Source organism: Girardinichthys multiradiatus, chromosome 20 (assembly GCF_021462225.1).
Source record: "Girardinichthys multiradiatus isolate DD_20200921_A chromosome 20, DD_fGirMul_XY1, whole genome shotgun sequence".
NCBI lineage: Eukaryota > Metazoa > Chordata > Actinopteri > Cyprinodontiformes > Goodeidae > Girardinichthys > Girardinichthys multiradiatus.
This window is the reverse complement of record NC_061812.1, coordinates 36,471,639-36,485,420: the sequence shown is the minus strand read 5'-3', so window position 1 is coordinate 36,485,420 and position 13,782 is coordinate 36,471,639. Positions and strand designations below refer to the sequence as shown.

Sequence of the window (13,782 nt, the reverse complement as noted above, 5' to 3'; positions counted from 1 at the left end):
ACTGACCTTGACTGCTTGGGGTCTTATGTAACTTAGGGGTTGCTGCAGCTTCTCAAGCTGCTTCTTGGCTTTAATTTCCTGTGGTCCTGAGTCGATATAAAGCTGTAGTTCAACAATAACACACATTCTCATCCTGGGGGTATTTTAACTGGATCTTTAGGAATAAATGTTGGGTATTTCATTGCTCATTTTATCAAATGATCTCAGTTAGATTGCAAACTTTTGCAGATAAGCATTAATAAAAGGAGACATCAAACTTTGGAATATTGCTTTTCATCACATCACCTAAAGAGGAAAATCTGTGCAGCTTCAGACACTTCAGAGACTAGCACCAAGTGTTGCCATTCAAAAAGCCTTTATCAAGCTCTCACCACTAGAAATGCACCGAGAAATCAGGCTGTTGACCAGAAACGGATTTTTTGTTTGATTGGCCCAGACTGCTGACCGATGACCCGCTGACCAGTGGTCTGGGCCAATCAAACACAAACACGTCATACAAAGCCTTACCGGGCTACATTGAACAACAACACTTTTGTTGTGGAAGTTCTAAAAGCTGGAAGACTCAAAGTTAGCAATTAAAAGCCAGAGGAAGCACAGAGATGTAAAGCTTTTTAAAAACAAACTGTATGTCCTACAACATGTCAAGACATTTCTGCTGATCATTCAGGTTGTGAGAGAGTAAGACTTAAAGCAGATAACAGTAAGGCTAAGTGGAGCCCAGCAAAATTCCTCTGTAGTTTTTTTATTTTTATTTTGAGCTTTCAATCATGGCAGGAGGGTCAGAAAACATGCTTTTCATTGCTGTTCATATTTCTTTTTATATTATAGTAGTTTAATTGAAATTGGAATCTGCGTAAATTGGTATGAGTAGGTAAAGGCTTAAAAAAAAAAAAAAAACAGATCAGAAATCAGCCACAAAATTCAGATTGGTGCATCTCTTTGAAAAAACAATCAAACACAATGTACAAGCCAACCGGTTGTTTTGGAGGCATACACGTGAAAAAAACCTTTTCTGTCCTATTTTAATAAATGTGAGCATGGAGTTTGCCATACTCCACTGGGATTTTAACTGGAACAGTGTGCTGTGGTTAAATGAGACTAAGATTGAACATGTTTGCAACACACTCTCCAGGTAGAGTTGGCATTAGACAAATGTTGAATATGTGTAAAGCACCTCATTTCTACTGTTAGGTGTGGGAGAGGATCGGTGATGCTGTGGGCCCTATGATCTTTGCTGGGTCTATTTGGAGGATAATGACCCAAGGGTTAGATGACATAACTCTAAAGAGACACTGTTCAGTGTGGAAGCTGTTACTGCATCAAGAAGATTCCAAGTTTGCACTTATCAGTATCAGTGGAGAGTCAAAGGAAGCAGAGAGATATAAGAAGATATATTTAAGAGGAAACTGTATTTTTCTTTTCATTCAGGTTGCAACAGAGTAAGAGAGAGCAAGCCTTAAAAGAGATAATAGGCAGGCTGAATGTATTACAGCAGAGTTGCTCTGTTTTATTTTTAACTTGCTATCTCTGTTATGTAACATGATGGATTTGAAAATGTTGGTAGCCTTTTGGAAATCTCAGGCCTACGTTAAGGATCTACATTCTCTAGGGAATACAAAAGAAAACCGCTGCATTCGGTAATGCCATCTGCGTTAACAGTGCTAATCATGGTTAGCTCCTTTATTTATTTATTTACTTTTAATTTTCAGTATAGTAAAACCTTGTGATTTCTAACACGCTGGGCCTGGCATTGCCTCTTCTTCTGATTTAAATGATTAATAACCATTCAGGCCGGGGAGGCAAGAAAACAATATTTTTAATGCCATTATTATATCTTCTTATATTATAGTTCTTAAAATAAACTAGGATTAGCAGGTAAAAGCTCTAGGAACAAAACAGAACATCAGCAATCAGCCACAATATTCTGATCGGTGCATCGCTATTTACCACTATCGGGAAGAGTTTGTATACTAATTTCGAAGCAAATTCTACCTAGTTCAACTTTAAAGTAATGTCATATATGCTATAATATGGTGTAAATATATTACAGTAGCTAATTGCCACAACAAGTGATTTATCTGCTAAATACTCTCAAAATAAAGTGTGTGACAGAGGAAAACAACATGTGTGGGGCTGGGACTTGGCACCACCGCTGGCAGCTGAAGCAGCAATGCCACGGTCTGATTTCAAACCTCCTAAATCTAATTTAATTTTAAGCTCAGTGCTGTTTTCCGGGTATCTCTTAAGACCAACACTGGCAACACATCGCACTCTCGCAGATGGATGATAAGGCAAGTCATCTGCGCCTTTGTTTTAGGCTTAGGTGTGTGACTGGAGGCCGGGTGGAAACGCCAATACGGATCTCTCTGTTGTTTTCTGATTTCTTCATGGGCTCATTTCCACAGGATGTGGAGCGGCCCTGATCTCTGTTACAAATTAATCAAATTTCTATTGTCAACTGTTCACGCTGAGATTCCTCATTAGAGACAGCACCTTACACAACTGTGCACAAATTACCGTACCAAATCCCACAATGGAAAATTAAGAGCAATCTAACCTTTAATTTGAGAGCATTTATTGAGCTGACACCACACATTAACAAAAATGGTTTTAACATTAAAATCCCTCATTGATAATCATAACTTTTTTTTAATGAAGCCTAAATATAAAGTGGCAGAGATGCACGTTCACCTTAGTTATTCTTCAAAATGGGAAAGACGACAGAACATCTAACTCAAGAATGGCAGATGTGTTAATGCTAATTAGCCAGTAAATGCTGATTTGCCCATATATACATCTACAATCAGAGCAACAGTTAAGTTTACAACTAGAACTGTGACAAACAAGGCAAGATGAGGTCAGCCTCTTGTGACCAGACAAGCACAGTGTTGAACTGCAGCACAAAATGGCATCTTAGGGTCTCAACATTTCCATGAAATCAATTTGACACCATCTAAATGCTTGCAGGTTTCTTGGGAGTAATGCCAGCAACAACCTTTTCTGTCCCATCATTAAAAGTATAAACATCTGGAGTTTGCTCAATTCTTCTGGGACATTAACTTGAACTGTGTGTGCTTTGGACAGATGAGTAAAATATCAATAAGATAATTATGTGGAAAAGAAACACGTGCTCACTGTTAAGTATGGTAGAGGCTGTTGTGATGCTGTGGGCCTGTTTTCCTTCCAGTGACCCTGGGAACCATGTTTAAGTGCACGACACTATGAACTTTTTGTATATTTTCCATAGCTATCTCAGTCCCTGGACCTAAACCTATAGACCTCACCCTGTGAGGTGAGCTGAAGAGTGGAGAGCAAATGAGAGGACCAAGGACTCTAAATGATCTAGAGAAACTGTGCAAACAGGAATGGTCAGAGATCTGTTTCTCTGTATGCTCTTAACTTTGTGAAATTTCATAGAAGAATTAAGTGCTGCCCAATGGTTAAAGGTGACTACACCAAGTCTTACCAGCAGGGGTGCCAATAATTGGTCGTCTGCTGATTTTGTTACAAAACATTTATTAATTTGTCTTATCATGGAAGATTTTTAATCCCTGAATAAATACACTCAAATTAAAGGATGGATTTTTCAAATTTTCTTTTCTGTAAAATTATGCAACTGAAATAAAAGATACCAAATTTTTATGTGTAGGCCATCTAACCTTTGCCAAGTCTAAAAGTTATCTAAACAAAACCTTAGATGCTCAGAAAAACATATGTCCTACATTAATTCTTTACATAAAACAAAAACAGAATCAGCCTGTTATTGAATTACATCTGTGTGTAGTAAACTCACCAGGACAGCAGGAGTCAGTGTACAGGTACTCCAGAAAAGACAGAAAGGTGTCCGACGAGACACCATGGATAGGAACCACTCTGCTCCGGGCCTCAGCGTACTTTCCACTGAACATGGCCGCCATCACGTCACAGCGGGCCACCAGCACTGCCCGGTGGGCGGGCAACACACTTCCTGAATTACACAATAACCGACAGAGTTTACGATTTAATTTGCTGAAAATCCCTGAAAGACAAAGACGGAAAAGAATGTATTTTGTCTTGCAGTAACAAGCGAATAAAGGATCCCTGAAGAGTCCAAACTCAGGTTACATTAGTCATAACGGGCATATTGACATCAACACCTGCACCTAACAGCCAGTGACCGGTCTCTGTTTTATACAACACAAACATACTTTTGTAAAATATACTTTGACCTCTGAGATTTTAACACAGCTCAGGGGTACACAGACAAGAGAAGCTCACTGCTTGCTTTATGGGATAAATATTGATTATGGGATGCTTTGGGACCCTTTGCTTGTATTTCTTAGTTTAATAGAGAGGAGAAGCTTTTTGTGGAGATGAAACATGACAAAAGCACACGAGAGCCTTTCATTTGAACTGTTTTATCCTAATTTGTCCCCTAATGGATAACCTGGTCTGGGGACTGAGATAATTATCACGATGCAAGCATTTGTCATTCTGTGTGTTTCTAACTGCACCCACCTTGAACCATGAAAATGACATCAGAATAAAGAGGAGAATTAAAGAGGTTGACGAGGGTCTGGGGTCCGAGTTGGGCTGCCCGGGCACTCGGCGTGTCCCTGGAGCTCTACACACACACACACACACACACACACACACACACACACACACACAAAGAAAGGAAGCAGAAAGCCAAAAGAATTAGACCCAGGGGTTTAGCATTCCTCTGCTGTATGTCAGCTTCTTGTTACTAGGAAAAATTGTCATGCTGAGCATCTTTTGTGCCTCCCTCATAGAATACAGATGGCCCCTTTGCCAGTTTTACTCGGTGCTGCAATAACACACATTTAAACTGCGGTGCCAAGTGATGGCAAGTGGCCAACTGTGAATGAACATTTAGGCGTATTTGATGCATTGGAATGCCTTGCAAAAGTATTCATGACCTTTGAAGATTTTCTCATATTTTCTCAAAATGCAATGGCAAACTTCAATGCATTTTATTAGTATTTTCTTAGCTAGAACAACAAATTAGTGGATTAATGTAATTTAGAAAAACAGGGATCTATGCTTTTCAGTTATTTAAAAAAAAAAAAAAAATCTGAACTGTGATTTTTGTATTTATCCCCCATGAGTCAATGCTTCACAGAACAACCTTTGAATATAATTACAACTGCAAGTCTTCCTCTTCATCAGCTTTCCACATCTACAGACTAAAATGTTTACCGCTTTGTTCGCAAAATAGCTCAAGATCTGTCATACTGGATGGAGTGCATCTATGAACATCAGTTTTTATATCTCTCCACAAAATCTCAATTGCATTTAGGTGGGGACTTTGACTGGGCCATTCTGACAGAAATACGCTTGGATCTAAACCGTTCCATTGTAGCGCCGACTGATGTCTTGCTTGAACAAGGACCTCTGCTTCTGTTTGAAGTCTTTTTAAACCTCCAACAAGTTGTCTTCTAGAGTTGTCCTGTATTTAGCTCCTAGCTTGTTCCCATCAACTCTAACCACTATCCACCTAGAACCATCAAGTATCGTGTCTCTGCTGAAGAAAAGCATCCCTACAGCATGATGTTGCCCTGTTTTATTGTGGGGATAATGTGTTTAGGGCGATGTGCAGGGTAGGTTTTCCAGCTGATAAGAGTGCTTTGCATGCAGGCCAAAATAGTTGTGTTCCCTATATGGGTTTGGCAAACTTTATATGGAGCTTTATATGGATTTCTTCTTGCCACTCTTCCAGAAATACCATTTTGAGGAGGCTGAATGCAAATGCAGACAACACTTTTCAGATTTGTACCGAATACAAATGTTTGCCTTGCAAATGCACGAATGCTTTACTAATGAAACATGAAATATTAGAGACTGAAATCTGGATTTTTTTTAATCACAATTTGCATAGTGCACGCATGTTTACAGTTGAGAGTTATAAAGCATCCTATATCCATTGCATGACCTTTATCAGTTTGCTGAAGCACAAAGAACTCACATTCTCACACTGCCCTGCTGCAGGAAGACGAGCACATTACTCAGGGGAGACGACAACGAAAACAAGGCCTTTGATTTTCTAAATCCGTGAAAAGCTTGTTTTAAGATAGAATGTTACCAGTTTCTTGAGCGTCAACCAGGAGGTTGTTTGCAGAGGAGCAAATTTAATCATGAGAGGACTTTATTGTGTCTCATCACGTTAAATGACCACTTCCATCACTGTGCGTCAGCGTGTCTCAGCGCTGCCTCAGGTAGAAGGCCTAGCTCCATCCTGCTGGCCTGGGAGAGCATTAAGTGGGCCAGAAAGGCTTGTCAGATCTGTCCATGTCACATATACTCATTCCCCACTAAATAGTAAAAGTCTGCCGCGTTGTATCTGGAGCCACCTCATGCTTTCTAAATATAGACAATCTAAACATGATGCAGCCGCCTGAAAACAGTGTCGATATGAGTTTGATTTCCTTCCAGATCTTGTGTTCTGCTTTTGCTCCTTGGAAAACATCTCTTGTTTATATTCTGCTAATTCCCTCAGTCTCTGTGAGGTGATTAGAGGCACTAATTATGTAAATATGATAATTACAGACCTATTATTACTGAACAGAATCAAGATATGATCTTGCTAATGAAGGCCCTCTTAGTCTGCAACTATAAAGGATTTTCTTTATTCATTCAAAAAATTCAGCTGTTTAACCTGTGTTATGGATGGACAAAATGTCCCCAAGTGCAGTCGCAAAAACCATCAAGCGCTACAAAGAAACTGGCTCACATGAGGACCGCCCCAGGAAAGGAAGACCAAGAGTCACCTCTGCTGCGGACGATAAGTTCATCCGAGTCACCAGCCTCAGAAATCGCAGGTTAACAGCAGCTCAGATTAGAGAACAGGTCAATGCCACACAGAGTTCTAGCAGCAGACACATCTCTAGAACAACTGTTAAGAGGAGACTGTGTGAATCAGGCCTTCATGGTAAAATAGCTGCTAGGAAACCACTGCTGAGGACAGGCAACAAGCAGAAGAGACTTGTTTGGGGTAAAGAACACAAGGAATGGACATTAGACCAGTGGAAATCTGTGCTTTGGTCTGATGAGTCCAAGTTTGAGATCTTTGGTTCCAATCACCGTGTCTTTGTGCGGCGCAGAAGAGATGAACGGATAGACTCTACATGCCTGGTTCCCACCGTGAAGCATGGAGGAGGAGGTGTGATGGTGTGGGGGTGCTTCGGTGGTGACACTGTTGGGGATTTATTCAAAATTGAAGGCATACTGAACCAGCATGGCTACCACAGCATCTTGCAGCGGCATGCTATTCCATCCGGTTTGTGTTTAGTTGGACCATCATTTATTTTTCAACAGGTCAATGACCCCTAACACACCTCCAGGCTGTGTAAGGGCTATTTGATCAAGAAGGAGAGTGATGGGGTGCTGCACCAGATGACCTGGCCTCCACAGTCACCAGACCTGAACCCAATCGAGATGATTTGGGGTGAGCTGGACCGCAGAGTGAAGGAAAAAGGGCCAACAAGTGCTAAGCATCTCTGGGAACTCCTTCAAGACTGTTGGAAAACCATTTCAGGTGACTACCTCTTGAAGCTCATCAACAGAATGCCAAGAGTGTGTGGAGCAGTAATCAAAGCAAAAGGTGGCTACTTTGAAGAACCTAGAATATAAGACATATTTTCAGTTGTTTCACACTTTTTTGTTCAGTATATAATTCCAAATGTGTTAATTCATAGTTTTGATGCCTTCAGTGTGAAGCTACAATATTCATAGTCATGAAAATAAAGAAAACTCTTTGAATGAGAAGGTGTGTCCAAACCTTTGGTATGTACTGTAGATGGATGCTTTTTAAACATTTATTGACCAAATTTCTTTCTTTCATTTTAAGTAAACCAAGAAACATTCTGCAGCATTTACTCAAAAACAGACCTAGGCATATTATTTTATTAGACTTAGCTAAATATAGCAAGTGTAGAAGGGAGAATGAATCCATACGTTGTTCTTGTTGCTGAGAATAAACGAAAAACTTTTCTAGACCAACAAAATAGAAAACAATCAACCCAAAACCTAACTATATGTTTCTTTTAATAAGGCAAAAGTATGAAAACATTTTAAGTTATGCAAGGGTTCACAAATCTCTCTTCTACAAAAATCAGAATATTTTGTTAATTTCATTAAAATGAATTTTATTTAACCTTTTTTTATCCAGGTAAAAAACTAATTGAGAATATAATCTCTTTTTCAAGAGGTATCTGGAAAATGTTGCAGGTTTCGTTTATTGTTGAGCAGGAAAATAATATTTGCAACAAAATCATTTTTGCATTTTTTACTTTGTGGTTTAGATCACAGTAAAATCACAATGGGTGAGCGACCCAGTTAATCCTTGTGTGGTGTTCATACTGTTTTTACTCAGCCAGCGTTTCTGGGTCTGGTGGACCTGTTGCATTTTGTGATTTTGAATGCCTCACAATCAAACAATTAATTAAAATCATGATATGAGTGGAAACAAATTTACAATGAATTTACATTAATTGTATCATTTTTCCTTCAGTAAATAATGAAAATGGGTCCCACAAACCCGGACACCACACAAGGGTTAAAGTAAAGACCTAAATCCACCTGAGAATCTATGACAAAACTGGAAAATTAATTTGATGTAATCTGACAGAGCTTGAACTATTTTACAAGGAATGCGCAATGGCGCGGTGCAAAGCTTGTAGAGACATAGTCTATAAGATTTCTGCTGTAACTGCAATGAAAGGTGGTTCTACAAAGCATTGACTCAAGGAAACTGTATTTTCAATTGTTTAAAACATTTTAAAACCACGTTTCACTGGAAGAGTTCAAGGGTTATGAATACTTTTGCAAAGTGCTGTATGTGACGTTTATCAGATGGCTTTAAAGAGCTCACCCTGTCTCTGCTGAGAAGAGATCGTATACGCTCCATAAGTTGAGCCACAGCTAGTGAATTCTTCAGCTTCTCTTCCAGGGCCTCCTGGAGGTGCTCCCACTCCCACGCTCCTGAAAAAAATAAAATACATCCATAGTCACACCTTTTCAGTGTTTCCACAAGGGTGAGGTTTTCAGAAAATCACAGGCAAACAGTTTTCTGTTTGGCACTGAGCTCTCCCCGCCCACATACCTTCTACACTAAACTTCTCTTGCGGTCCAAGCTGGCTTTTTATAAACGGCACCTGTTTATATAATCTTGGGTGGTTATGGGCAGACCACCCCTTCCCCAGCTCTACAAATATCAGCTACAGAAAATCTTGTGGTAAACACAACAGTGCCAAAATAATACTCTATTAAACATTTGACCAGTTTCTCTTCTTGTCAGGTTGATAGCTTGTTCACAGTCACTGTTAGGAGCGCTATCATCTTAACTCTAATAACATTGTCCAATCAGCAGCAGCTCACCCCTTCAAATATTTCAATAATTGATGTCGACAAGGCGGGAGAAGCCTTTTTAGGTGATGGTAAAAATAATTTTAGACCCTCATTTCTTCAGCTTCTACTGTAATTCAGAGTTGCAGTTAGTTACTGGGAGTAGTGGAGATGCGTTAGAGTGCAGGAACATGAAAACCTTTTGTCAGAGAGAGCTGCTGGTAAGAATGCAAGAAACATCGTCTGACAGAAGGAAACAATCGGGGAGATTTAGTAGTGCTGGTTCACCGTCTTCTGGGTGCATGAAAATAACATGGAGAATGAGAAAAAACCCTTTCCTGACTTCTAAATTTAACATTCCTGAGCAGAAATGATAGAAAGAACATCTAGATTAAATCTGGTTAATCTGATAAACAAGTTCTTTAAATTATGATAATAATGTTCTAAAATACAACTATTTATTTTAATTCATTTGGCAAAAGTTAGTTTTATACTATGTTATTCAGCAGGTGTGTACTATAACTTATGGTGTTAACTTTTTAAAATATGTTACCTAAAAAATAATTTAAAAATAAACAAGGCAAGCTTTAAAATCATTTAAACACTATCTGCTGATTGTAGGTTAACTACTTCCCCTTATCTTTGGTAAAAAAAAACATTTGAACGCTATGTTGCAAGACTTTGGCCTATCACTAAATAACTCATCCTTTTAATCTTTTATAGTTTCTATAAAATCCCAGTTGAAATATCATGAAGTTTTATTGCCAAATACTGCTTTTTTCCCCGCCTAAATCTTATGACATCACCCACTCCCCTGTTCAGCTACTGTTCACATTTGTTTTGCAAATTTATAGATCAAAACTAGAGCTGCAAAATACATTGAATCCCATCTAAATATCCATATGTGCAAATTGCAATTACAAAGCAGTGCCTGGATGCAATAATGTGATAAATTATCATTCTTGAAGTGCATTGCATTAATTCTGTGCATACACATTATTACTACAGCTGGATAGATTGACTTTCAGGTTTTCTAATATTGTGCAGATCTAAACAAAACATGGGGAAGTGTGTCCTTTTCCCCATAGCGTGACCTTCAAATACCAAGGTCTAAAGGAATTTAAACGACATGCCTCAAAACCCTTTCTTCCTCATTCTGACGCTCAGTTTGAATTTCAGGAATCCGTCTTTACCAGTAAAGTGGCCGGTAGGTTTCCATCCAGAGTCTTACCATTCTGCTCGATTGTGGGGAGTGGCTGCATGTTTTTGCTTTTTTACTTCCTCATATTTAAGTCCACAGCAGCCCAGTCTGAACATGGCTGCAACCACTAGACTTTAGAAGAGCAGAGCATGCAAGAGGGTACAACCTTTTTTCTCAATTAGAAGTTTTTTGCAGAAAAAACTTCCCAAACAAGACCACCAGACTAGCATCACTAAAGATAAACCCTTTAGCATTAAGGCAATTATGAACTCAGCTTTCCAAAACATGTGATTACTCTTAATTTGTTTAGGGTTTATGAAGGGGAGCAGTTACTTTTGAACATAGGCCAAGTGGGTTTTGAATAGTCTTTTTCCCTTATTTAGGATTTTAATCTTATTTTTGTATAAAACTTAGATTATTTGCTTGATCACCTATAACATTTAGGTGTTACAGAAAAAGCAAAAACGCAATAAATCTGTAAGGGGGCAAATACGTTTTGACAGCACTCTACTTAGACAGCCAGATCCCTGCAAACATGGCTGCTTTAACAAGGACAAAACTAGACCCATAAATCTAAACAAATCCAGAATGTCCACAGAGACATACAGAAAATGCATACAACTGCATCCAAATGACAATTTCAATAATTCAGCAGCACACTACAAAAGGAGACAGAGTCTCAGAGTGTTAACATCACAAACACAAAGTCATGGCCTCTGTGACTGTCCTCACACAGTCAAGTGGCACAATCTCACAGCGTGGAGTATTACTGTGTTGTGATGCTGTGTTTCTACTCAAAAAGGATGTTGTAAACTGTTTTTGTAATTCTGTAAAATCAACGGAGGCAGAACAGTTATTGAAACTGAAGATATTTATTCTCTTTTTTATAAAAACTTGAAACATTTTCCCTCACTGAGCCCATAATGTTTCTGCAGGCTAAGAAGGCAACCATTAACCAACTCAAGATGATGCATGACTGTGTTCACTGTTTATAATGTCGGCTCATTCTGACCTTCAGTTCTGAAGGTTAACTAAGATGTTTTACCACACAGCTTAACATGGTCTGTCTACCAGGGCTCATGAAAGCGTAGCATTCACATTCCACTTAGCACATCCACCCTTCTATCCTACTCTCTCCAAACCGAGCATCAGTACACCTAACAGTATGCTGAGCTGCTCAGCTTGTTACTAACATGTCTTCTCACACAATCCCAGAAAAGTAGTGCCTTACTCTCTTCTCCACCAACTCTCTGCCTCCCGTTTCATCCTCGTATTCTGCCACCTTCAATTTCCACCGTGTACACTGCTGTCCCTTTTTCACTGTTTTCTTACAAAACCACACACACAGGGCTGTGCACTGTATAGATGTGCACAAAAGCCCACACTGCTCCTAATTTCAGCTGGCTCGCTTATTCTTATTCATATAGTCACTCACCGAGAATTGTGCTCACACTTTAATCTTTCCCCTCTGCTCAGCCTTCTCCAGCTCAGATGTTCTGTGCACCTACCTCTTGGGCTTATGTGTCAGAGCATTAGTGCTGCTTTCATACATGTTTGCTTCGTGCCTTAAATCAGATCCTAGAAAAGCGTTTTGGTTTTTTCTTGCACAGTAAAGTTCTGAGGTACACAGGTGTTGTGATCTTCAGTCCAGCAAACACAACTCTGCAGAGTCTGATCTGCAGGCTTAAGGGATTTGTAAAGGACATCATATACCTGTTAGTCTACCTTCACACCAGATTAAGACTGCCCTGTGGTCTCTCATGTTGGAGATCATTGCAAAACTTCAATGTGAAGGCAAACATAACTGTGCACTTAGTACTTGGGACATGGCCTTTTCCTCTAGCTTTCTCCAATATCTATTTCAATGTGATAGGCTGTTATCACATCTGCAGTAAGATCTTTCCTCACAACAAGCTTTCCTGCACATATGGCAGGTTTTAGCACCTCCACTGTCACTTTTAGCCTTACTGTGGGCGAGGAACCACCATCAGAATTTTCATCAACTAATCAAGCACAATAGGATTCCTGCAAAGTGGTGTTTTCTGGGCAGAGCAGAGCACTGCAGATCATGTGCAACTTTGCACAGTAATTTTAACCTGGTACAATTCTCTGTGGGAATAGGAATCATAAACACAGCCTCTAAGCCTCCAGTCTACATACACAATTAGGAGGTGTGTGTGTGAACTTCTCCACACCTAGAGGTCCTACAAAGGGGAGTGTGGCGTACACTGGTCTCTTGTGCAAGGAGCCTGTGCACAGAGATATTATTGTTTGGTCGGGACAGCATGGAGTGTTTGTTTAGTCAGATCCTTTATGTTGAAGCAAGAGTTTTATACCATGTACATAGGAGCTGGACTGTGAAAAACCTCACAATAAACTACTTGGTACCCTGGTTCTAAGGATCAACCCAGGCAGGTGTGGGCAGGCCACCAATCATTGATAGGCTACCACTCCTGCAACTTGGCTCCTCCATGCAACACCAAGGAGACCCTGGAGAGGCCATCCACATTCTGGCTGATGCATAATGTCACTATACTGTCTTAGTGGAGGGGGTCTTAAACTAAGCTTTATGTAAGACTAGGAAAACATTTTGGGTATTCGTGCAATAATTTCAAATGCATGCTGTTGCATACACTTGTTTTTGTCCTTGTCTCTGACACAAAACTCAGTAATAATTGAAAAACTGTTTCATCACAAAGATCAGTATTCATAATGTAAGTATAAAGCCTCTAAAAAAGATTAGGCTAGCCTCAGTGCACCAGATTTTGAAGTGATTTCTATAATGATAAACTGAACTGAGTGACCTCCACGCTGTGTAGCAGGCTGTGAGTGTAGTTTCTGAGCTTGGATTTGTTTAGATGAGCACAAGAGCTGCTGTTGTTGAGATCCTTTTATCTTTTCTGATTTCCACTCTCTGTTTGGCACTTCCTGCACATCTAAACCCCCTTCCAGAGTTTCGGCTTGGGTAATTTCCATCTTTGGCCAATCAGAGGGGTTTTATTTGTTCAGAACGGATAGCACGCTCTTCTGGGTTGTTGCTCTGTTGTTGCGGTTTATGTTGGTCCAGATTTCAGCGCACGGATAATCTGGCAGCATTCATTAAACTTTGATATTGAATAGCTCACTGCTCATCTCAAAAACTGTTGTTTTAAATTCTTTATTCGCAGACTGTATGATTGTTTTTTAATTGCAACATTGCTCTAAAAAGAATAAAGACTCATTTCAAATTAAATAAGAAG

General features: G+C 39.6%; 1 protein-coding gene across 2 annotated transcripts in view; it reads right to left on the bottom strand.

Moving 5' to 3' along the window:
• rhobtb3 (Rho related BTB domain containing 3) overlaps window positions 1-13,782 on the bottom strand; it is a 35,658-nt gene that overhangs the window by 4,476 nt on the left and 17,400 nt on the right. For both annotated transcript variants that reach the window (XM_047347212.1, XM_047347211.1), the window contains exons 8-10: window positions 8,870-8,979; window positions 4,498-4,603; window positions 3,794-3,967 (exon numbers count right to left, since the gene is read on the bottom strand). In XM_047347212.1, coding sequence (XP_047203168.1) covers window positions 3,794-3,967; window positions 4,498-4,603; window positions 8,870-8,979 — 390 coding nt within the window. The remainder of the gene's footprint in view (window positions 1-3,793; window positions 3,968-4,497; window positions 4,604-8,869; window positions 8,980-13,782) is intronic.